The 24,815-nt window shown below is 43.9% G+C and overlaps 1 protein-coding gene across 3 annotated transcripts; it reads right to left on the bottom strand.

The window, feature by feature from the left end:
• Nucleotides 1-4,719: 4,719 nt before the first annotated feature.
• LOC133416792 (arf-GAP with SH3 domain, ANK repeat and PH domain-containing protein 2-like) lies at nt 4,720-24,313 on the bottom strand. 3 transcript variants are annotated; one of them, XM_061703991.1, is made up of 27 exons: nt 23,929-24,313; nt 23,324-23,396; nt 22,687-22,832; nt 22,529-22,603; nt 21,158-21,207; nt 20,955-21,084; nt 20,804-20,889; nt 20,636-20,711; nt 20,449-20,535; nt 20,275-20,372; nt 20,131-20,200; nt 19,107-19,194; nt 18,219-18,267; nt 17,977-18,140; nt 17,633-17,766; nt 17,471-17,565; nt 16,563-16,752; nt 14,451-14,536; nt 11,804-11,919; nt 11,548-11,615; nt 11,163-11,264; nt 9,899-10,196; nt 9,454-9,643; nt 7,601-7,659; nt 7,447-7,511; nt 6,129-6,244; nt 4,720-6,049 (listed from the first exon to the last, which is right to left on the bottom strand). In XM_061703991.1, the coding sequence occupies exons 1-27, from the start codon at nt 24,052-24,054 to the stop codon at nt 5,845-5,847; spliced, it is 3,042 nt and encodes a 1,013-aa protein (XP_061559975.1). In that variant the 5' UTR covers nt 24,055-24,313; the 3' UTR covers nt 4,720-5,844. The 3 variants fall into 3 exon arrangements, with proteins under 3 accessions (XP_061559975.1, XP_061559976.1, XP_061559977.1); XM_061703992.1 differs by having other exon boundaries at nt 5,885-6,049; nt 6,125-6,244; XM_061703993.1 differs by lacking the exons at nt 4,720-6,049; nt 6,129-6,244; nt 7,447-7,511; nt 7,601-7,659; nt 9,454-9,643 and adding an exon at nt 10,894-10,967 and having other exon boundaries at nt 9,995-10,196.
• Between the last annotated feature and the right edge of the window lie 502 nt (nt 24,314-24,815).

The raw sequence follows: 24,815 nt of genomic DNA, 5'->3' as shown, positions 1-24,815 counted from the left end.
GTATTATTTTTTTTTTATTCATTCAAATTTGGCAGACTTTTTGGCCTCTTTGGTGAGTTTTTAAGTACAGAGTATGAGTACATTACTTTTGCCACCTGTGACTGGTCGCCTGCCACAAATAGACAAACCAACATTCCCACTCATTCACACAAAGGGACAATTTCTTGGTCTCCAATGAAGCTAAAATGCTGACATGTTTTGGGAGGGTGCAAGGAAAGACCCATGTGAGCATGGGGATAACATGCAAACTCCACACAGATGGGATTCAAACCCAGAACCTCAAAAATGCAATGCAGCTCTGGTAACCACTAGTCACTAGGCTAACGAAGGGTCAAAATTAACAAACTTTTTTTATTGCTTTTAATGTTTACCATTAACAGTGCTTAACTTCAGGGCTGCAACTAACCATTATAATAATAATCAATTAATCTGTCGATAATTTTTTCAATTAATCAAAAAAAGAAAATTTTTATTTCCATCCCTTTATGGAAAAACAGGACATTATTTCAAATTGACTGCGCAGAGAATGCACACACATAAATTGATTTTGATTTAGTTCTTGGTTTGGTCTGTAATATCTGTCTGAAAACCGGCAAAAATGTTGACCGTTGATTTCCAAAGTAAAAGCAAATGTTTGGAAATGTCTTATTTTGATTAAACATAAAAATCAAATCAGCTTGCTTTCATGGAGGACTAAAGAAATCTGAGAATATTTACTGTTGAGAGGCTGAAATTCCGGTTTGAACAATTTTAAGTTTAAAAAAAAATGTCTCTAAACGATTAACAGATTATCAAAATAGTTGTCAATTAATTTGGTAATCGAGTAGTTGTCGATTAATTGCTGCAACTTTATTATTATTATTTTTTATTATTAATTAGATTTTTTTTGTAGGAAACCTTCCAAATGTGTGCAACGTGGAAGTGGAGCAGTAAGCGTCGCTCGTGAAGAGCTTCTATTGTGTTTGAGTTCGGGGACACAAAGGAGGCGTCCCGACGCCCCTCGTCTTATTCATTGTGTGGGGGAGGGGCTGCATCTGCATTCTCAAGACTATTGTTCATCTGTTATGTTCGCTGACATTTGATGATCAAGAAGAAATTGCATTTCAATCATTTACCGTGATAGTCAAGCTTTTCAGTAGTGCGTGTTTGTCTATTGTAGACTGTAATGTGTACTAGACCGTGTAATAGCCATTGAGTCGACATACTTGGAGCGTACATTTATACAGTGGTGCCTTGCGATACGAGCTGAATTTGTTCCTTTACCCCACTCGTAACTCAAAACACATGTGCCTCAAATCATCGTTCCCCATTGCAATGGTTTGAAATGCCATTAATCCGTTCCAGCATCCCAAAAAAACAACACATTTTTGTAATTTTTTTAATAAGAAAAATAGCACTCTATATAAACATACAGTAATGACATAATTAAAAATAATTAACTTTCTCCAGCAATTCTCCTACTGCTCATTCTGGTGTGCACACCTTGGCCACCTGGGGGCAGGATAAGACAGATATACTGAACTGGACTCATCTCCTCTCTCGGCTTCTCAGTACGGCAGTAATATTACTTGTTCTCCGTAGAGGATAAAGAATATATGTCTGTGGGTATTGTTATATGGTCTGAAAACATATTTAAACATTGTCATCAGGTACTCACTCTAATTATGTGTCTATTTCGACTTCTTACAAAGTCGACATCGAGGCATTTAAATTAATATCAAATCACAACCTAAAGAATCGAAATCGAATACCCAGTCCTGAATGAAAGCAGCAAATTGGACAGGACTCTTGATGATTTAAATGTTTGGTGGGCCAGATTAAAGAGGGGAGCAACCTCCCCGTTTTGTTGTCCGTGGATGGTACTTTTTTTTGCTGCTTCCTGATTGGCTGAAGAGAAATGCGTTGCCTTTTCAGGACTGATAAGGAAGCACATGACCTTTGAGGGTAAAACCCTCAACACAGTGAGCGGGCAGACTTTGGGGGGATCCGATGGACCTCGACAATGAAAAGCGGGTCGAGTGTGAACTGTTGCGCACACTTTTGTTGTTGTGACAAACGCTGGCTTTTGTGATGAAGGGGCGAAGGGGCGATTGGTCCGCCCGCCCCAAATGGCTAAAAGCTGAACTGAAAAATTCAAAATTACCAGCAACTATTGAGAATAAGGAACAAAAGCTATTGTGTGTCTATATGTGTCCTGACATTGACTGGCGACCAATCTATTGTTTGCCTGTATGGGAAATGGACGCATAGGCCGTAACATGTATCCTCTTCTGATTGGTTGTTCCTTATAAGCTCGTCAACATTCTCACCACATTGCAGATTTTTTTTATTTGAAAGGTCAACAGGAAGTGATGACTTTTATTGTTGTGAGTGGAGACATGCCGCTCGCCGATTAGAAGACAAAGGGTCAGAGTTTGGAGCGATTAGTCGCCACGGATACGGCTCGGCCCCAAAGTCGGAGGAGGCCGACTCCTCCGTCGGGCGCAATGCCGAAACGGACGTGAGTGACGGGGCGGGGGGCTGATCCTCCACAAGCAACATGTGGTTAGCATCTGGACCCAGCTGCACTCACTCATGCACACAAATATACACCAGCCCTTGTCTATATGTTGATTTGTATGGAGCCCACCTTCCGAAGAGGCAGCAGGAGCCTCCATTTCACACAATTCCATCCGCTCCCGACGAACTGAGCTTCCTCCTCAGGAGTCAAAGTGCACACCTCCCCCCTGCACGGGTTTGGAAAGTTGCCTGGAAGGAGAAAACAAAATGGCATACCTATATACGAGTCATTTTCATATAATTTGAACAACAACGGTAACGACATGACCCACTGAATTTCCTTTAAAATATATATATATAAATAAATAAAATACTGTTGAGTATTTGAATTGATGCCATTTGTTATCCATCATGTATGTTTGACATTTTTGGATATATAGGATTTTTCTCCTGTTACTTAATATGCCTTTTCCATGAAAACTAACGCAAATGCATCTTAGTGTCTTCAGCGTTCCTTTTTTTGTTTCTTTTACAAACGATCCTTCTTTGTCACTCAAACTGTCTTTACCATTAATGACACTGGAGAGAGCTAAGTTGTCTGTTGCTTCACACCCCTGGTAGGGTCACCCATGGCAAACAGGTCCTAGGCGAGGGACCAGACAAAGCACGGCTCCAAAAACCCTTATGAAGAAAGAATCAAATGGATCTAGGATTCCTTTGCCCGGACGCGGGTCACCGGGGCCCCCCTCTGGAGCCAGGCCTGGAGGTGGGTCTCGAAGGTGATAGGGGCCAGGTGCAGTGCGAGTTGGGCGGCGGCCTAAGGCAGGGACCTTGGCGATCCGATCCCCGGCTACAGAAGCTGGCTCTAGGGACGTGGAATGTCACCTCTCTGGCAGGGAAGGTGCCCGAGCTGGTGTGTGAGGTCGAGAAGTTCCGACTAGATATAGTCTGACTAGCCTCCACACACAGCTTGGGCTCTGGTACCAGTCCTCTCGAGAGGGGTTGGACTCTCTTCCACTCTGGAGTTGCCCACGGTGAGAGGCACCGAGCAGGTGTGGGTATACTTATTGCCCCCCAGCTCGGCGCCCATGCGTTGGGGTTCACCCCGGTGGACGAGAGGGTAGCCTCCCTCCGCCTTCGGGTGGGGGGACGGGTCCTGACTTGTTTGTGCCTATGCACCAAACAGCAGTTCAGAGTACCCACCCTTTTTGGAGTCCTTGGAGGGGGTGCTGGAGAGCGCTCCCGCTGGGGACTCCATCGTTCTGCTGGGGGACTTCAATGCTCACGTGGGCAATGACAGTGAGACCTGGAAGGGCGTGATTGGGAGGAACGGCCGCCCCGATCGGAACCCGAGCGGTGTTCTGTTATTGGACTATTGTGCTCATCACGTATTGTCCATAACAAACACCATGTTCAAGCATAAGGGTGTCCACACGTGCACTTGGCACCAGGACACCCTAGGTCGCAGTTCAATTATTGAATTTGTGGTCATGTCATCGGACTTGCAGCCGCATGTCTAGGACACTCGGGTGAAGAGAGGGACGGAGCTGTCAACTGATCACCACCTGGTGGTGAGCTGGCTCCGATGGTGGGGGAAGATGCCGGTCCGACGTGGCAGGCCCAAACGTATTGAGGCTCTGCTGGGAACGTCTGTCAGAATCCCCTGTCAGAAGGAGTTTCAACTCTCACCTCTGACAGAACTTTGCTCATGTCCCGGGGGAGGCGGGGGACATCGAGTCCGAGTGGACCATGTTCCGCGCCTCCGTTGCTGAGGCGGCCGACCGGAGCTGTGGCCGTAAGGTGGTCGGTGCCTGTCGTGGCGGCAATCCCCGAACCCGTTGGTGGACACCAATGGTGAGGGATGCCGTCAAGCAGAAGGAGTCCTTTACATGGGAACCATGTAAAACTCCAATTTAAAAAAAGAACTAAAATGTTGACTTGATGACATGTTGATGCATGACTTAACACACCAAATGTGACTTGTTAAAGCGATGTGCATTCCACGTTGATGACACAAACAAGCACATTTGACATTGTCATCATATTGCACACTTATGAAGCCTGTTTTTCTTACTAGATTATTTTATTACGTGACAGACACCCTGTCAGGCAAATTGTAACAGCACTAACAACAACACCATGAGGTCTACAAACAGACTAGAACTACAAATAAAAGGACTTGAGGACTCGGACTGGGTGACGAGGAACAGTAGACTAGAGTAGTAATTATCAACCTTTATTAAGCCAAGGCACATATTTTACATTGGAAAAAAATCTCACTCAAGAATGTTGCAAATATGATATGTTCGGCCAAATATTTGCTTTGACTTGTGAGGTTAAACTTGAGATGCAAGCAGTGATGGTGGCAGTGAACTCAGCCCACTTAACAAGCAGCAGCAATTGGGCAGATGGTGAAAAAAATCTTCAAAAAAAGAGGCTTCAAGCGGTTTTTGCCACACTCACCTCAAGTTTACTGTCCAACTAAACAAAGAAAATTTCACACAGTTTATTTAACGCAAACACATAGCCTCGGCTACCTGAATGCTAGCATACAATGGGATACTCCATAAGCACATTGGCTAACAATTAGCATCTATGTGGTGGCATCGGTACCCTTTAAGCAACAGATATCTGAACACAAATGGTCCGCAACACATTGAGACAGACAATATAACAATACAGAACAGTCATATATTATTTGTCCTATGTGAGGAATTACTAATATTAGTGACATACTGATGAGCTAAGAGGAGCTGAGACGTCGCAATGAACAGTTTATCCGTTTGTCCTATACTGCCCCAGGTGGCCAAGGCGGACACATCAGAATGAGCACAATTAAAGGACAAAGGGTGGCAAAAACCATTTCTTTTTTAAATTCTATTTAATTCTCATTACTATATGTTTTTATAAAGTACAATATTATAGTGGTATTTTCAAATACATTTGATTTGAGTTACGAGCGTGGCCACAGAACCAAATAAACTCTTATTTCAAGGCACCACTGGACGTGCATTGGCTCAATAAAGATTGGGAATGACTAGACTCGAGCAGTGATTCTCAACTGGTCGGTTGGGACCCAAAAGCGGATCGCGGACAGGTAGTAAAAAATGTATACTGTAGGAACCGTATAATAAATCAGTTGCATTGGTCTGCGGCCTTCATTTCCTAAAATGAATTTATTGATGTGCATTTTCCTAAAAAGAAGAAATCAGTCCCAAGTTAAAATTTCATCCTCAGTTTCTTAATAAGGTGCTCTGAAAGGCACTTTAAGTGATAATAGAAAAATGTGGGTAGCAGGATGAAAACCGTTGCGAAACAATAGATTAGATGACTAGGACTGGATAACTAGTACCGGAAGACTGGAGCAGTGATTCCCAAACGTTTCCCTTTTTTTTTTTCCCCGCCCCACAATTTCCCTTGATTGCAGCAGTTGGTCCCGATGATAACTTGGGGACTGCGGGAGCGGGACTGGGCGTCATTCGGTGATAAAATGTACGAAGGTGACTGGAAAGACTCCCCGTCGTGCAGGTTCTGCCTCCACGTGGCCCACCTGAAGAAAGGCACAGCGACAGATCAGTTTCCTGCCCACCCCGCCAAAATAAAGCGCTGATTCCCGCTCACTCACCCACCACTCGCTGTCTTCCTCGCCCTCCACCACGATCACTTCGCCCTCCTCGAAGGTCAGCTCGTCAGGGTTGTCCGCAGAACAACTGTAGATGGCTCGCACCCTTTTGGGCCTGGACAGCTGTGTGCACACACAAACAAAAAAAAGGGTCATTTTCATATAATTTGATCAAAAACAAAGACATGCCCCCCTGAATTTCCTTTTATATTTGAGTATGTATATAATATATTTTGGATAATTGAATTATTGGCAGTTGTTATGCATCAAAGGTTCATAATTGTTTTTAAGAGAGAAAATTATTCTAAAGTAATATTTGTCAAATGTGATACCAAAATGCCTTTACACTCTCTTCTTCGTTTGTCTGTGTAACTATTAACAGGAGCAGCAGAATTAATTGAAGCATTAAATCATGATGCACACACAGTTTAATTATTTTACATTATATTTAATTACACTACTACGTTATGTATTTATAAATTACAATGTTATAGAAATGTAGTTTTCCTTGGGGGGGCTGGAACGGATTAATGGCATTTCCATTCATGTCAACGGGGAAATATGATTGAAGATGCAAGTGTTTTGAGTTATGAGCGTGGTCACGGAATTTTGGGAAATTTGTCTGCGCTTAATGAAGCATAAAACTCATCCAATTTGAGAGTTGAACTTCTCTTTTAAGACAGTATCACAGTGGACATCAATCAGTTCCATCTGCAGCTCCCGTGGCGCTGTTTCAGGGTCTTGTGTGACTGAATCTTGGATGGTAGTTTGTCAGATAAAGCTGTTTTGCTGAGCCTGCAAGTTTGCCGTAGCCAGCATGCTTGGTAGAAAAGTGACGGCTGATGTTATATTCCTCTAAAACCGCAATGGTTTCTTAACAAAGACATACAGCATTTGACCGGACTTCTGTGAAAAAGTATTTAGTAGTCTATTCTATATTAAACACTCGGCACTAACTGTCGACTTTTCTTTTCTTTGGCCCACTCGTGGTTGAAGAAGGGTTCAGAGCAGTAGCAGAGTAAACACAGAACATCCAAAGTCCAGTCAATGTATCGCTGTACCTACTGCGCTACCTGGCGGAACCACTGGGCATTACAGCACAACCTGGTTGAACCACTCGGCATTACAGGACAAGGTCAAATGAATGTAGTCATGATTTTTTATCTGATTTGGGCAATTCTGTACCAATCTTTGGCGGGCTGGATTGAAATTATCAACGGGCCGGATGTGGCCGGCGGGCCGTAGCTTGCCCAACCCTGGTCTAGAACGTACCCAGTGATAAACGGAGTTCACCGCAAAAATATTAAGTATCTATAAGGACTTACGCTGAAGGTGGTTCTTGGTTTGGGTGTTGGGGGGTAAGAGCCTTGGGGAGACTCCCCCTGAGAAGCTACATGGAGACTTCATGTTAGTCACATGATAACATGACGTTTGTGTTTGTGTGTGTGTGTGTGTGTGTGTGTGTGTGTGTGTGTGTACCTCGTCTGTCTATCGGTGCTCTTCTAACAGACGACCTCGGTGGAGCTTGTTTGTCTGATCTGGAATCAGTTACCAAAAGTCACTTTCTAACATTTTTCAACCGCTTCAGACCAGTATGGACCACTTCAGCGAATCACAGATTGGTATGGAACTGTTCAGAATCGTATATAGGCAAATTCAGACCATCTCCAATCAGTGTATACCAGTTCAGACCACAACGGAACAGTATGGACCAGTGCAGTCTAGTATATACCAGTCGAGACCAGTACAGACCAGCTCAGACTTGTGTATACCAGTTCGGATCATCTCCAGTCAGTATGGACCAGTTTAGACTAGTACATACTAGAGGTTGCACAACTTCAGATTTTTTTGAATCCACACTAATATGATGAAAGTTGAGTCAACACTGACTAGTTGCTGATGATGTAGATTTTTTTTTTTTTTAACAGTACGATAATACAAAGTCCCGCCACCCTAGTGAGGATAAGCGGAACGGAAAATGAATGAATGATACAAAGTCCAATTCCAATGAAGTTGGGACTTTGTGTAAAAGTTAAATAAAAACAGAATAGAATGATTTGCAATAGACAATTGAATACACTACAAAGGTAAGATATTTAATGTTCAAACTGTTTGCAAATATTCACCCATTTTCAATGTGATGCCTGCAACACGTTCCCAAAAAGTTGGGACAGGGCATGTTTACCTCTGTGTTACATCACCTTTCCTTTTAACAACACTCAGGAAGCGCTTGGGAACTGAGCACACAAATTGTTGATACTTTGTAGTTGGGATTCTTTTCCATTCTTGCTTGATGTACAACTTCACAGTTTCTCAAAAAATCCAGGGTCTCCATTGTCGTATTTTGCGCTTCAATGGGAGAGTGGTTTGGACTGCTGGCAGGTTAGTCTAGTACATGCACTCTTTTACTACGAAGCCACACTGTTGTAACTCGTGCAGAATGTGGCTTGGCATTGTCTTTCTGTAATAAGCAGGGACATCCCTGAAAAAAGACATTTCTTAGATGACAGCATATGTTGCGCCAAAACCTGGATGTACCTTTGGGCATTCATGGTGCTTTCACAGATATGCAAGTTACCCATGCCATTGACTCTAATACACCACATACCATCACAGATGCTGGCTTTTCAAAATGAGAGAATATTTGCAAAAATTAAAAAATCAATCATATTTATCAGTGTTTGCATTAAATGTCTTTGTAGTGTGTTCAATTGAATATAGGTTGAAAAGGATTTTCAAATCATTGTATTCTGTTTTTATTTACATTTTATACAACATCCCAACTTCATTGGAATTGGGATTTGTAGATATACAGGGTGATTGAAAAGTAACTCCCTATTTTTAAGTACTTGTAATTTATTTCTGAACTATAATTCTAACAAGAAATGAACATGAGAAGAAAGTGTATGGCATGGAGTTTTATTTAAAATTCGATATGGGCGGCAGCATTAGCCACCGGTTTCTCAAGCTGCCTGGGAACCGCATTAACTGATTTCACAAGGAACTCCTGTGGGATGGAAGACAACTTCTCGTATTCTCCCTTCAAGTTCTTCCAAAGTCGTTGGTTTGGTAGAATAGACTTGCTCCTTTAACCGTGGAACATACACAAAAATATTACAACATATATGGAATAAATTAAAAGTATTTTAAAATAGGGAGTTACTTTTCAATCACCCTGTATATATATATATATATAAAAAAAAAAAATAACAGGAGGAGGGAATGCTATGCAAAAATCTGTAAAGTGTTTACCAGTTCAGACCAGTATGTACCAGTTGAGACTAGTCAGGACAAGTTGAGACCCCTTACAATAAGAACAGACCAGTACTTGCCTGCTGGGTGATTTGGGTCCTGGTGGTCTGGCTGGTGGAGGTGGGGGTGGCACTTTGTGGTGAAGAGGTGGAGCCAGAGGCAGTGGCGGGGGGGAAGAGGGGGGGGCCAAAGATGGAAGGGGCGTGTTCCGGGCCCTGTGGTTGGCTGGGGGAGGCGGAGGAGGAGGAGGGGGAGGAGCTACTGGGAGAACTGGGGGAGGAGAGATCAGGAGTCATGTGACATTTGGAGCGACAGTGACAGTCACAGGGAGAAAGTGATCATCACAGAAAAAAAGTAACGCTCACAGACAGGAAGTAAAAGTCACAGACAGGAAGTTACAATCACCGACAGGGAGTAAAAGTCACAGACAGTAAGTATAAGTCACACGCAGGAATTAACACTCATGAACAGGGAGGAAAACTCAAAGACAGGAAGTAACACTCATGGAGAGGAAGGGCAACTCACTGTACATGGAGGTGTTTCTGCCAGGGGTGTTTAGGGCTGGGGGGTCAGATGAAGACCTTTGCCTTCCTATGGTTTCCATGGCAACCGGTTGAGTGGTCTGCCCTCTGGCGGGGGTCCTGGGCGGCAGCGGGGGGTTGGGTCCGGGCGGCAGGTGTCGGTCCAGCACGGCGCCGTATGTCTCGTTGCTGATCATCATGCTGGGAATCTGACTGCGGTGTCTGGCGGGATGCGCGGGAACGCCGGCGCCCACGAAGCAGCTGACGGGACGGTCCCGCTCGTCACGGCGGGAAACGATGGGCTGTGTTGGGGCAGGGGCGCATGACTGTTTATGTATATACAGTACGTTCACAAATATACATTGATACGGCCTTGATTGGGTTGGCCTGTTGCTACAATACATCAGCATCTATACTACGTTGGCTGTAGAAAATCAGCTCTGTAAAAGAGAAATCACAACCTACAAAGTGCACAAAATTTACACTATACCTCTTATTCATCAAATAATTGGGAAGCCAAAAACATTTTATGGTACTTTTCTTGTTGTTGCTGCTGTCACTTTCAGCTTGTCGTATAAGGGGTCACCATAGCATTACATTTTTTTTTTTTTTTTTTTTTTAATATTCTGACGCAACCCACTCATATACTTTATCTAGGCTTGGAACCGGCAGTGGCTGAGGTATTGAGGGTGACCGGGAATATAACCCCATGACTATGAATGTTTACTCCTTATATGTTTAGATTCTCGGCAGAGGCGGGGGACTACAGTCACATGACTTGAGTCAGAGGTGTGACATCAACCCCAGAGATAGGAGAACCCACCTGTGAGTCCCCAGACTCTGCTTTGTCTTTCCTTCTTCCCATGCCTGAGTTTGTGTCTAAGAGACCACCAAACCTGCATTCCATTTGGCCTGTTGTTTCCCATCAACTACGTCCTAAATCCCACAGCCCAAAATGGCCCAATAGGACTCCTCCTTCAGCTTGACAGCATCACTCACCGCCATTGTCCACCAACGGATTTGGGGATTGCCGCCACGAAAGCCTCAACAATGAAGGCACAGAACCTGGCTTTCTTTCAGTTTTTTTAATATATATATATATATATATATGTATATATATGTATATATATATATATACACACACACACACACACACATACACATACACACATACATACACACACAGTACACATGGCTGTATAGGCAATATACTGAATGTCTATAGAGTTAGGACAGCCGCCACTCGGCCCCGTGTTGAGATGCCTCACCTCCAACTCGTCCTCACTCTCGTCCAGGTCGTCGTTACGGAGACACCACTCGTACTCCACGTGCACGTGAACGTTGAACTTTCCTGAATGAGCCTGAGTCAGCTGACAAGCATACACGAGCATGGCAAAAGCACGTCATATTTTTCGTCCTTTTTGAACTCACATAGCTTCATGTCTTTTGTTTTGGCAGTTCATTGTTTTAGTTTCTTTTGAATTAACTTAGGTTTAGAAAAGTAAGTAAGTACTGTAGGTATGTTTACTCATGTAGGAAATTCTGGTTTCAGTCCCTTTTGAAGTAACCTAGTTTTAGATTAGGATAGTTCGACAACACTTAAATGAGTTAAATGTCAACAAATGAGGCTAACAAAGCTAACTGGACTCTCACCAGGTCTTCACACTGAGTGTGTCCGAGTCGTCTAGCAATGTCCAGCGGTGTTTCTCCGGACTCGTTGGCTGCGCACACACACGTATAACACAAACACACATACATAGGGGCTAGCGCTAAGGTGCGAACACCCATGAGCAAGTCATGGTCCACGTGTTGATGATTTAGAAGCAAATACTGTATACGGCTGTGTTGGGAATCACTGAATGATTCCCAACAATGTACAGAGTGTTGACATGAGGATGTGCACACTCACTGATGGCCACGGATGCTTTCCCTCTGAGCAGAAGTTTGAGACACTCGCTGTTGTCCGTCAAGCAGCAGTAATGCAACGCGGTGCTTCCTTGAGACGTCTGCTGGTCCAGGTTGGCGCTGCACGCGCGCACAGGCAGGCACACAGACACATACATACCCACACACACATGCACGCACACACACACAAACACACACACAACCAGACAAACACACAATCACACACACACACAAACAGTGTTTATGAAAGCTGATTGAACATGTGACTTTTGATTAGACTTTACGCCGATCTGATTGGAAAAAACACGTTGTCGGTGTGGGACTATTTTGCGGTATCTCAGACAAACAACAACAGAAGTACGTCGTGGGCAATGTCATCTAAATGCTTCAACACAACAAATTTGATCGAGCCCCTGAAGAATGTACACGAGGAGCAATCTGCATTCAAGCAATGCAGCGTGGGGGGGGAACAAAAACAACTCTGGACAACACCCGTCCATATAGCTGGGACAGTGAGAACGTTAGAGTAGTACTTTAATTGCAATAAAGTAATTGAATGACAGTAAGTTAGCACCGATTATTTTTGTCATGTTGTAATGTCGATTTGACCTAAATTTATGTCAGTGGCCAATCCTTGAATGCCCCCTAGTGGTCATTGGTGATTTAACTAGTCTAAAACGCTAGAGAATAATTTGAGCTGGACGGGCTCCAGCACGCCCGCAACCCTAGTGAGGATAAGCTGTACAGAAAATGGATGGATAGATGGATAAAGTATACAGTACACAAGTATATACAATAAATGAACAAGTCCTGTAATTAGACACATTGCTCTATCTTGTGATCGGATCGGTTATCGTTTTTTTTAAACTCGCTGATCGGTGATTGGCCCCAAAAATCCTGATCGTGTAAAGCAGGGGTGCCCAAACGTTTTGGCTCAGGGGCCACATTCCCGTAAAAAAATTGTCATGCGGGCCAGCATTAATTTTACATGCTACCGACGAGGGAAATGCTTTTTTGTATTTTTATTTTACTGTTTTACTATGCTGTCTGCTGCTAGGTAGATCTTATAACTGCCTGACCTGGATAAATGAAGGTTAAAATAAAAATTAATGAAATGCAAAATAAAGTATTTTTATGAAATTTGACTCAAACTCAAACTTTATTCATCAGAATCAACAAACAACATGTTTGCATTAATGTGAAAGGTGATACTGAGATCTCGACTGCAGGAAATGGGGCAGGTCTGGCTCAAAAGCAGTGGTTTTAATGCGCAAGATGTCACGCAGGTGGGAGTCACTTAGTCTTGTCTTCACGCGGTTCTTATTCATGTTCATGACTGAGAATGTCTTCTCACAAGTATGTCGAGCCAAACAAGCTCAACATTTTCTTAGCAAATGTACAAATCTCTTGGAACCTGTCTTTATCCAGCTGATGGTAAAAGTTGACAAGAGGGTGTTGTTGGTACCGGCTGCGACAATCTGTGTCACACTGCAGCTCAACGAGCTCCAACTGCAGGTGGGCTGGAACGTCACTGAGATCCACGGAAACAGTTTGGCACATAGAACTTTTTGGTGAATAATACAATGGAGTTTTATAGCTTTACCTCCTTCTTCGCTTTCTTTGTTACACACTCGGGTTGATAATCCACTGTGCTCGCCAACCATGGCAGGTGCGCCATCCGTAATAATCCCCGTGATTTTATTCCACTTTAATTTTATGTCATGTACGGCGGAACAAACAGAAGCAAACAAATCTTTCCCTCTTGTTTGGTCCTGAAGGCTCTGGAGGTCAAGTCGCTCTTCACGCATGTTCATTTCACTGTCCACTCCTCTAAAAAAAATCAGTAACAGAGCGCTGTCGGATGCATCCGTGCTTTCATCACAGGCTCACGAAAAAAAAACAAATTCAAACTCCACTCCTTTTGCGTCCAACTGTCTCTTAATATCAGAAGAAACTTCTTCGCCTCTTTGTGACACAGTGCTACGAGCCAGGAAAACATTGGTGAACTGTTGCTTTTTCTCAGGACAAATGTTCTCCACCATTTTCATCACAGTCTTGAATAAATTCACCCTCAGTAAAAGGTTTGCAGTGCTTGGCAATCAGCGTTGCCACCTCAGCTTGCCTTTGCTGTATTTTCATTCGACTCAGTGGCTCTTGTGAAAAAGTGTTGCTGTGCCGTTAAACCAGCTTCCAGTTGCTTCAATTTTTCACTGCGTTCGTTCCCAGTTAGCTTGTCGTAATTAGCATGTTCCGTCTGGTCGTGCCTCTTTATATTGAACTCCTTGAACACAGCCACAGTCTCTTGGCAAATTAGGCAGACGCAGTTGTTTCGAAACTCAGTGAAAAAATATTCAGACTTCCATTTGTCCTGGAAACGTCGGCCCTCGCTATCAACTTTCCTTTTCTTACTTCCAGTTGCCATTTTAGAAATGGGCAAAAAACAGATAATGCGGCAAAACGGCCCAAGTTTACTGCCATCCTGTGGTGAAATATAAAATTGCGCGTGTATTTTGCACTGCCGGGCCACATATTATTGGTTTTATGACAGAGGCTTCGGGCCAGTGGAAATATGAACACGGGCCGGATTTGGCCCGGGGGCCGGACTTTGGGCATGTCTGGTGTAAAGCCTACTTGTGATGTATCCACGCTACCTGTTCTGCGCCAGGAAGTCGACGATGTGCAGAGAGTTCCTGTCCACCATGCGGACGGCCAGATGGAGTACGGTTTCGCCCGGCTCCTGACGGCACGTTTATGAATCATTAAGATCACATTCCTTAACTCACTTCAACATTGTTCCTTGGAACCATGATACCACCAGATGGTGCCAAAGCAATACAGTTGTGCCTTGAGACGCGAGTGATCCGACCTTTTTGAGATATGAGCCATTGTTCGGCCGATTTGTAGCTTCGACTTGCGAGCAAAAATTGGAGCGCCATACTCAACTCAACTCACTTGACAACAAGCAATAGTTTGGCAGATAGTCAACAATTTACAATGGAACCCCTATTATTCGCGGGGGATAGGCTGGACCGCAAATAGCGGAAATCTGCAGATAATTGATGCTTCCAGTTACATCCATCCATCCATTTTCTGAGCCGCTTCTCCTCACTAGGGTCGCGGACGTGCTGGAGCCTATCTCAGCTGTCATCGGCAGGAGGCGGGGTACACCCTGAACTGGTTGCCAGCCAATCGCAGGGCATATAGAAACAAACAACCATTCGCACTCACAATCATGTCTACGGGCAATTTAGAGTCTCCAATTCATGCATGTTTTTGGGATGTGGGAGGAAACCGGAGTGCCCGGAGAAAACCCACGCAGGCACGGGGAGAACATGCAAACTCCACACAGACGGGGCCAGGGATTGAACCCGGGTTCTCAGAACTGTGAGGCTGACGCTCTAACCAGTCGGCCACCGTGCCGCCGCTTCCAGTTACATTTTTATTTTTAAACCCAAAGATTCTTGAATAAACTGGGACAGACCGCCAATATGTATTTTCGAGGTTGGTCGGGGGGGACCAAAAAAAAAAAAAAATTTAAACAAAGGGGAAAAAAATGAAAAATGAGTGAATCCACAAGTGCCGAACCCTGGGTATGTGAGGCGCCACTGTACTGTCAAACTAGACATAAAAAAAAAACAATTACATGTTGTGTAGCCTTCTTATAAAAACTGCATAGCTTTGTCTTAGGAAAATCCATTTTGAGTAATGCTGAAAAACAATGCAAAACGCCATAGATGGGCCGCAACAGAAGTAAACAGACAACACAACAAAACTCGCTGGCATAGATTCTTTATGGTCTGTCAAAAAGGACTAAACTGCAGTTACTGGGTCACTTAGTTGTGGAGCTCTTCATTTGTCTCTATGTCTGTATTTGAACTAACTTAGCGTTAGCTTAGCTTACCATAGCGCTTCATTGTTTGTCTCTTTGGAACGAACTTAGCTTTAGCTTAGCATAGTCTTGCATTTAATTGTTTTAGTGCCTTTTGAACTAACTTAGCTTTGGCTTAACTTAGCATAGCACCACTGATTTTGTCTCTTTTGAACAAACTTAGCTTTAGTGCAACATAACGTTTAATTATTTTATCCCCTTTTGAACTGCCTTAGCTTTAGAATAGCATGTCAGTGTTTGTCTCCTTTTAACTAACTTAGTTTTAGCTTAACATCGTGCATCATTGTTTTAGTCTCTTCAACAAAAATAGCTTTGGCTTAGCAATTCATTTTCATCCCTGTTTAACTAACTTAGCTATAGCTTTAGCATAGCATATCACTTCATTGTTTTAGCGGTTCATTATTTAAGTCCCTTTTGAAACAGCTTAGCTAAACATAACATCGTTTGTCCTTTTTAAATTAAATTAGCTTTAGCTTAGCATAGCAGTTCATTAATTTAGTTCCTTTTGAACTGCCTTAGCTTTAGAATAGCATGTTCGTTGTTTTAGTCCCTGTTAAGCCAACGTAGCTTTGGCTTTATAATTTAAAAAATGTTTGTCTATTTTGTACTAACTTGAAAGATGATTTGAGTGTTTTCGCGTTATGAGCGTGGTCACAGTACCAAATACTGTACACTCTTATCTCAAGGCACCACTGCATAGTGATTGGAGGGTAGGGAACGATGAATGATTCCGGATGCAGTCGCTCATTCCTTACTCTCGAATCACTACAAATGGATTCATATATAGTTGATATTTTTAGGGAACTATCTACAGTTGGTCCACTATAATAAAAAAAATCCCTGTATAGGGAGTAAAAAGGCATGAAGGTCGTACATGCTCGTGGGGCTGCGAGAAGGCCTTCATCAGGTCGACGCCCTCGCCGTAGACTTGGATGAGGGCCAGGATGTCACGGTCGTGCACCGCCTGGTAGAGCGCCTGCAGGCGAGTGTCAGCGTCGGCGCACAGGTGGCGGACCAGCGCTTTTTCCACGTACTTGGACGTGATGAAGTCCTTCCTGCTCTGCCTATACATGCACACACAAGTGTTTTATCATGACTTGTTTTATGAGTTACGGTACTTATTTCATACGTCTCACTTTACACATGTTACACCATGTTACCAAGGGTCTCCATTTACCCCCGTACGATTAACTGCGGTGGCTTTGTCCTGTTTTTGCCATTTAGTAAGTGGATTTTGGACGAGGTGTACGGATACATCGTTTCAAGAGAAACCCATAAAGACTCTGTATTGTTTTTAAAGCAAAAATAAAGTGACTATTCTTGAAAAGTGAGGTAACTAGTAGCTAGTTTTAGCATGTTAATAATGAACTTGTACTGGACGTACTTCCGTATTGGCCGGGATGACATGTCAATAAAGTTTATTTAAACCAAGTACAGCACACAAAGACCACGAAAGCCATGTATTAAATATACAATTTCATACTGGGTTAAAATTATGCAATATTGAACACACTGAAATTCCTTGAAGTGTTTATGAAAATTGGTAGTATCAAAAGCTCGTCAGCTGGGTGGGTTGCGGATCAAAGTTTCTCACCCCCGAAAGCCAATCGTTAAGGGGGGGGGTGCGGATCGAAGTTTTTAACCTTTGATAAACAATTGTCGACGGATGGTGGAGTGGGGCATCGATGCCCACCCTAACTCGTTTGGATGCCTCCCCCAGGTGTGGATGCTTGGGGCCACCGCCTCTGGACGCCACTGGTGTGTATCTATGTTTTGACTCACATGTCGCTCGTGGGCCCAGGCTTGGCCACGCCCCTCGCAGAAAGCTCTGCCTCCATGATGTCGTTGAAGGTGGCGTTTCCGACATTCTTGGCCAGCTGAAAACGAGAGCGACACGTTTGACGTCGTCATTTCCCATCGTTAGCCTCAGCCGAGCGCACTCACCAGCAACTCGGACGTCCCTAGCACATCCAGGTCCAGACTCTGGATCCTGGAGTAGTGGACCCCTATTTCTCTGTGGATTCCCGAACACTCGATGCAGATCAGCACACCCAGGTTGGTGGACAACCACGAGGGACCTGCACGACCAGCACACACCTCAAGCATCCTGCACATTCAGGTACTAGTGTTGGCGTTAAGTGTTGACTACAAGCAATGCGGTCAACCAAAGACCAATCCTACACACACACACACACACAGACAGAGACAGACGGACAGACACACACACACACCCATGCACGCACTCACGGCCCATACACACATTACAGCATTAGAAGCAGGCTAGTCACCAGGAGCACCGCAGTCACAGCAGACGTCGTTCCCGTCGATCTTCTTGACCTCGCTGACGATGGCCTTTGTGAGCTCCTGCACGATGTTGTCGCCTTCGCCCTGATCGCCTTTGAATGCTTTGTTCAGCGCTTCTTCTTTACTGTTCTGAAGAACCGACACCCAGCTGCACGCAAGGGACGCCACAGCTCACAGGTCACGACAAAAACGAGACGCCAGACAAACCAAGAAGGGTACTACTTACATCTGACATTCGGCCTCGTCCTCTGCCTGGAAGTGATACGTCCGATCGTCTAAGGGGACAGAGAATGCACCTTAAACCCACTGACACACCTTCTCCTGTCCTGTAGTTGTCGTCTTCGAGTCATAGTCTAGTGCTGTACTAGGCATGTCCTATTGGTCTTCTCAGTAGGGCCCAAGCAATATGGAAGTTTTTAGGCTAATTGTAAATTCCGATACTTGGCAGAATAAAATACCAATAACTGATTAATTGGCCGATTAATTTAAAAAATATATATTTTGAATAACTTAACGCTTACAATAATATAGATATGAATTACAGGCAGAACATTTAACTATTTTACAATACTATGTCCTTTTATTATTTAACTTTATAACACAGAGAAAAATTGTAAATATCAGCTATTTTTTTTTGCTGATATTTACCAATTTTTTAAATGTTTGTTTAAAAAAAAAAAAAAAAAAAAGGCAGATTTTTTTTTTTTGCCAGTTTGAAAAGAGCTAATAGAATCAGTCGGGCCCTACTCCTCAGGTCACGTTCAAAGTCAAGATTTAGTTTTCCTCTAGTCATGTTATACAGTGGATTTAAAAAGTCTTAAACTGTCTTAACCTGTTCAAATTCCAGGTTTTTTTATTTAAAAAAATAAAATAAAAATTAAGCCAAGATAAACCTTCTCAACACCACCATTAACTCATTCATTGCCGGGAACTTTGTCAACTGGAATTCAACCATTTACAGTGCTAATCATATTCTCGTCACGTTCTGGCCGGGCCGGTTCAGGTCGTGTTCTCAGGCCATGTTCTCGTCAAACCTTGGTCAGTCCTCGTGGTTCTTTTGAGAAGTTCTAGTCACACGTATCGGGCGGCGTTGTTGTTGTATCTTGCTGCTTACGTGAGAAGAGGTCAAAGTTCCTCTTGTCGTCGGCGTTCTTCTTCACTTGACACGTGAGCAGGTTCAATTTGGCTGGTGGTCGATTTGCCTGAAACACACACAAAAAAATATTAAACAAAAAACTGTTGTCAATCAAACCAATGAAACTCCGCCCCGTGGTCAATGATGCAGTTGTTGTTGATAGTGCAACTCACTGCACGCGCACGCACACACACTCTTGTATATTTGTAATATTTGATTTAAAAAAAAAAAAAAACATGTTTATAGGTCATTTTCATACAATTCGATGAATAACGGTAAAGAGACTTTTTTTTTTTTTCATGCCACATCCTGGCACTTTGGATCACAGATCCCTCTGGTATATTGAAACAACCTAATAAGGCTCTCTCTAGTGGCATTAATGGCAAAGACAGCTTGAGGGACAAAGAAGGACCATTTGTAAAACAACCTAAAAAAAAAGGAACTCTGAAGAAAGTAAGATGCATTTGCGATAGTTTTCATGGAAAAGGCATATCATGCAATAGGATAAAAATCCTATACTGTATATCCAAAAATGTAATTAGCATTTTCAGAAAACGTGGCATTTGGGACGCATAACGGTAAAGACAATTTAGCATTAAAAGTGTGGAAAATATTACCTCAGAAAATGTTTTTCTTAGAAATTATTATTACCTTTTGAATGATAACAACTGTGAATAATTCAAATACTGATATCAGTAAAATTTATTTTGAAAATGAAATTCAGCGGGGTATGCCTGTACAATTATTGATCAAATTATATGAAATGCCCCTTATAAATCTTTTATGTGCAAAATGAAACCCTTCTGTCTGTCATCCTTTTCCTTAAGCTCTTCCTCCTCTTCCTCATTTTCTTCCTCTTCCGCTTGCTTTGTCCTGATTGGTCGTTTGACTCTTCATGTAAAAACTTCAAAAAACAAAACAAAACAAAAAACAAACAAACAAAAAAACTGAATTAAAAAAAAAAAAACGTTTCCCTGGGCGGTGGCCAGTGGGCGGGGCTTACCGTGGCATGCCAGATGGTCAGGAAGCCGTTTTTCACCGAGCACTTCCTCTTTTGCCAAACCTTCCTCAGCCTGCATGACATGAGCAAAGATGGTGGCCATGTTGGCGACTTGTGGTCCAGGTCCACTATGGGAAGCGGACTCACCCCTCGCTCCTCTTGGACAGAACCCCTGAGCGCTCGGTCCCGTGCGCCTTGTTGCCCTGCAGTTGGTGCAGGCTGTATCCTTGCTTCGGCTTGGCCTCCTGTCAATCAGGCACACACATCCAGTTAGTCCGCCCCCCGCGGGCTCCTATTGGTCGACATGGCTGTCCATCAAACCTCTTTGCTCTCTGACTGCAACGACCCCTTGAGGATGTCTCGTAGCTGAGTGAGCTGTTTCCTCTCGCCGTCCTGCGTCTGTTTGATCTGCACAACAGCATTCACGCACACGCACATGCACACACACACACTCCTCAGCCTTGGGTAAAGGTTAAAGTTGAACCGTGTGTGATGTTGGCGTCCTCACCGCCGTCAGGTCGGACGCCATTTTCTCAACGGAGGGTTTGAGACTCTCGACGGCCGTCAGTCCGTCCTGGAAGAAACTGAGCGCGCATGTGTGTGAGAGAAAGTGTGTGTGTGTGTAGCGTGTTTGTATGTGACCGGGTGATTGACAGGGGTCCGTCTGCAGTCATACTTGCACTGGGCGTGGAAATACTTGATGAGGTTTTGCAGGAAGTCGACGCCCTTCTTGACTTTGATGTCGTTGACTTTGATCAGGTACTGTGAGGAACGCAGACAGATGTCACTTCCTCTCCCCCATGAGGAGCTCACAAACATTGACCAACCTCGCACATGTTTAGTTGGAACATGCGTCGTTCCTTCTCCATCTCCTCGGCGATCTCGCCCCCGCTGAACTCGGTGCGAATCATCCCGTGTTGCTTGGCGTGCTCCCGCTTCTCCTTCTCCAGCTTGGAACTGTCACAGGAAAATTTCACTTTCACAATAAAAGCATAGGAAGTGGAAGCCCAGTCAGTCGAGAGGTCCTCACAGTTTGGTCTCGTAATCCTTCCAGGACTTATCAAACGGCTTCTTCAAGTCCTGAGGGTATGACACAGGCCACACTACATGTCACATGGCATGTAACGTGTCACGTCATGTCATATCACATGTTGCGACACGTCACACGACATTGAACATCATATGTTACAACACATCACATAATGTATTATGACACGTCACATATGTTCAATGAACTGATGCATGCCACGTTATGTCACATCACACGACATGTAACATTGCACTTTACATTGACGTCAAAACACACCACGTCACATCGCATGACATGTAACCTGACACGTTATGTGACAGGTGACAAATTGATGGCCCGGGGGCCAGATCCGGGCCGCAACATCATTTTATGTGGCCCGTGAAAGCAAATCATACGTCGACTTCATGTTTCTTGTGAAAATACCAAAATTGGTGTCTTTACTTGTATAATGTTGAGATATTGCAAGCAATTTATGTTACCAATCACCTTTTTGAAATAAATGTAATAATAGTTGAACATTTTTTTATTGGCTTCTGATTGTAAAACTAGTTATCCATCAACTTGTTGTGTATATGTCATTATATGAGACAATATTTTATATGGGCTCACAGTCATAACGGCCCACCGAGGGAGGCCATAACCACAATGTGGCCCGTGACAAAAATTAGTTCGACACCCCTGCTTTACGTCATAATGTCACATGACACATATGATGTCACAACGCATTAAAACAACATTACATCATCACATGACATGACATGACATGTAAGATGACATCATGTGACATGTAACTTGACGTCACATGACCTCTTACAGGACAGGTTAAATGCTGTTAATGATCTGTAACATGACATGAAGTTTCACATCACGACCTGTAACTTGAAATGTTAAATGATGTGTCACATGACCTGTAACATGACACATTACAATGATGTCACAAGTCACGACATGTAACTTGACACTTTACATAAAGTCTCACATTACATGTAACTTGACACGTTACATAACAAGACACTTGATGTGTTAAATGACCTGTTTCATGACATGATGTCACCACGTCACATCACATTACATGACACATTACATAACCTGCCATGTTACATGAAAAATGTAACATAATGTTACGTGAGTTGCTACATGAGATGTCTCATAACTTGTAACATGACATATCACAACACATCACATGACATGTCACGTGCCAACAATAACACAATAAATGACCTGTTACATGAGCCGTAAGATGACATATTAAAAGTTAACATGACACGTCATGATACATTACATGGTGCCTCACATCACACGTCACGTAACATGACTGTTAGCGCTTCCTTTTATAACGTAGCAACAAAGTGTAGTGGGCGCGGGACGCACCCCCTTGACGCCGCGTAGGTCCCCCTTGAGCAGACTGTCCAGCGGGAAGGAGATGATGTTGTTCATGTTTTGGACCTGACAAACAGAAAGTGGCATTGACATCCCATGAGGTGAGCGTGTTGCTGAGACAGCGGGGACGGGCTTCGCCCGAGGCTCACCAGGTTTTTGAAGAGCGCTGTCAGCTCTTTGCTGAAAACGGCAAACTTGAGGAAGGCGGCGCCCACGGCGGCGTCCTCGCCGCACATGCAGCTGTCGCCCAACTTCTCCATGGCAAAGACGTACTGGTCCTCATGCTCCACGTGTGCTGCAACACATGCACACATGGATGCACGCGGGCATACACACACACACACACACACACACACACACACACAGACACACACGCGCAGGCACGCCCATGTGTTCTTAAATGTTTGTTGTAAAGAGTGAAGCGTGAAGATTTGTTTCCTGTGTGAGCGCTGCGCTTCCATGGCATGCTGGGGCATGAGCAGGAATGATGGTAATGTTTTAAAAGACGTGTAGAAACACCTACAGTAAGTGTGTGTGAGCATGTGTGGTGTGTGTCTCTGAGTGAGTGTTTGTGAATGTATGCGTGAGTGCGGCAGGAGAGAGTCTGAATGTGTGAGAGTGCATGTTAGCATGTGTGAGTGTTCGGGTGAGCGAGTGGGTGTGTGTGTTTTTGTGAACATACGTGTGAGTGTGTTTATGTCCATTTGTGAGTGTACGTGGAAGTGTGTGTGTGTGTGTGCTGTCATGACAACATATAGACAATGAAGGACAAGGAGAGTGTCTCACTCAGGCCTGACGTATAGACGGACTTCACTGCCTTCTTCAGCTTAGACAGAACAGAGCGTTCCACGTCCAGAACCTGAAACACGAACACGCATGCAGGCACACGCACACACACACACATACATACATACATACATACAAAGATACACACACAGGATGACTCAACAAAATGCAAAGGACAGAGGAATAAGAAGTGGCGACCTCCATGCAATCATCAGAAGGGGGAAGTTGTACTTCCTTTTGTGACATGGCGGCCGTCACATGACTTCCTGTCGACATTTACATTATGACCAACATTAAGAACGCTTTTGATTGTCATACACTCAGTCAAGACCATTGTATGAAACACACACAAAATCAAATGGCACAGTGGGGCAGTTGTGCCTTGCTCAAGGGGCTGCGAGTGTGTGTGCACGTTGGATAGAATGGTCAGGCACCGAAAGCGTCATCCTGAACTCTGAAGCCTGTGAACCAAACACGCGCACGTAACGCCACAGTGGAGCACACTGAACCCACCCATCAGAACACTGATCAGTCAAACGCGCGCGCACACCGTCAGCCATGCACGCGCCCGCCGGGCCGCGGTGTGTCCGTCTCGCTGCCGTTACCTCCTCCAGGGCTGCCACGCTGTTCCTGCAGTGGGCCATGCGCGTGGAGAAGCTGGACGTGGTGGGCGCCTTGTAGTCATCGTTGCACTCTGTGATGAACTCGCTGACGCTCATCACGTCCGGCATGGCGGAACCGAGAGTCCGAACCCGGAAGACCGGAAGAGAGACGTGACGTGCGCAACCTCAGGTGGGGCGGCGGGCACACCTGGCTGACTCACACTCACACACACAAACACTCGCTCTCACGCCTGCGCGCGCACACACACACATACAGCAAAGTGTTGTCGAACAATTTAAACTTGACCCTCGCGTGTGTCCGTCCAATTCTTTGGGGCGCCCGCGAGCCGTCTCATTCCGTTTTCAGAAACCCAACTCCTCCTCAGACCACTTCTTCTTCTTTTTTTTTTTTTTTCCCAACGGCGGTTTGCAAACCGTAATAGTGCTTTACCGCCACCCAATGATCTGTAATGATTACTGCTTTGCTTTACGATCTAAATTATTCGTATACCTAAATTCAGTATACTTATTAAATAAACAAAAGACCTTATATAACAATCATCCTTCATTAGTTCCACTCACATTTTACACTTCATAAGTACCCATCAATTCCAATGCCTTTGATGTGTTTTATTTCATATTTTAAATGTAAATTGTTTTTTATTTTATTCAGTGATTCTTTGCATAGCACTAGAGTGCACACCACACTTTGAGAATCACTGCTCTTGTAATTACTTGATCAATAGTAATTACCTCCACCCATTGATCTGAATTGATTACTGCTTAAGTATATAATCTAAATTGTCCATTTTCATTTAGCATAAAATGAGATCAACAAAAGAGATTAGATTTTCAATTTCTTGCATCTAATCCCGTAGTCTTCAAATATT

The sequence above is a fragment of the Phycodurus eques genome, chromosome 18, assembly GCF_024500275.1.
Source record: "Phycodurus eques isolate BA_2022a chromosome 18, UOR_Pequ_1.1, whole genome shotgun sequence".
NCBI classification, from domain to species: Eukaryota; Metazoa; Chordata; class Actinopteri; order Syngnathiformes; family Syngnathidae; genus Phycodurus; species Phycodurus eques.
Note: the sequence above shows the minus strand (reverse complement) of the source record. Positions and strands in the feature narration are given on the sequence as shown.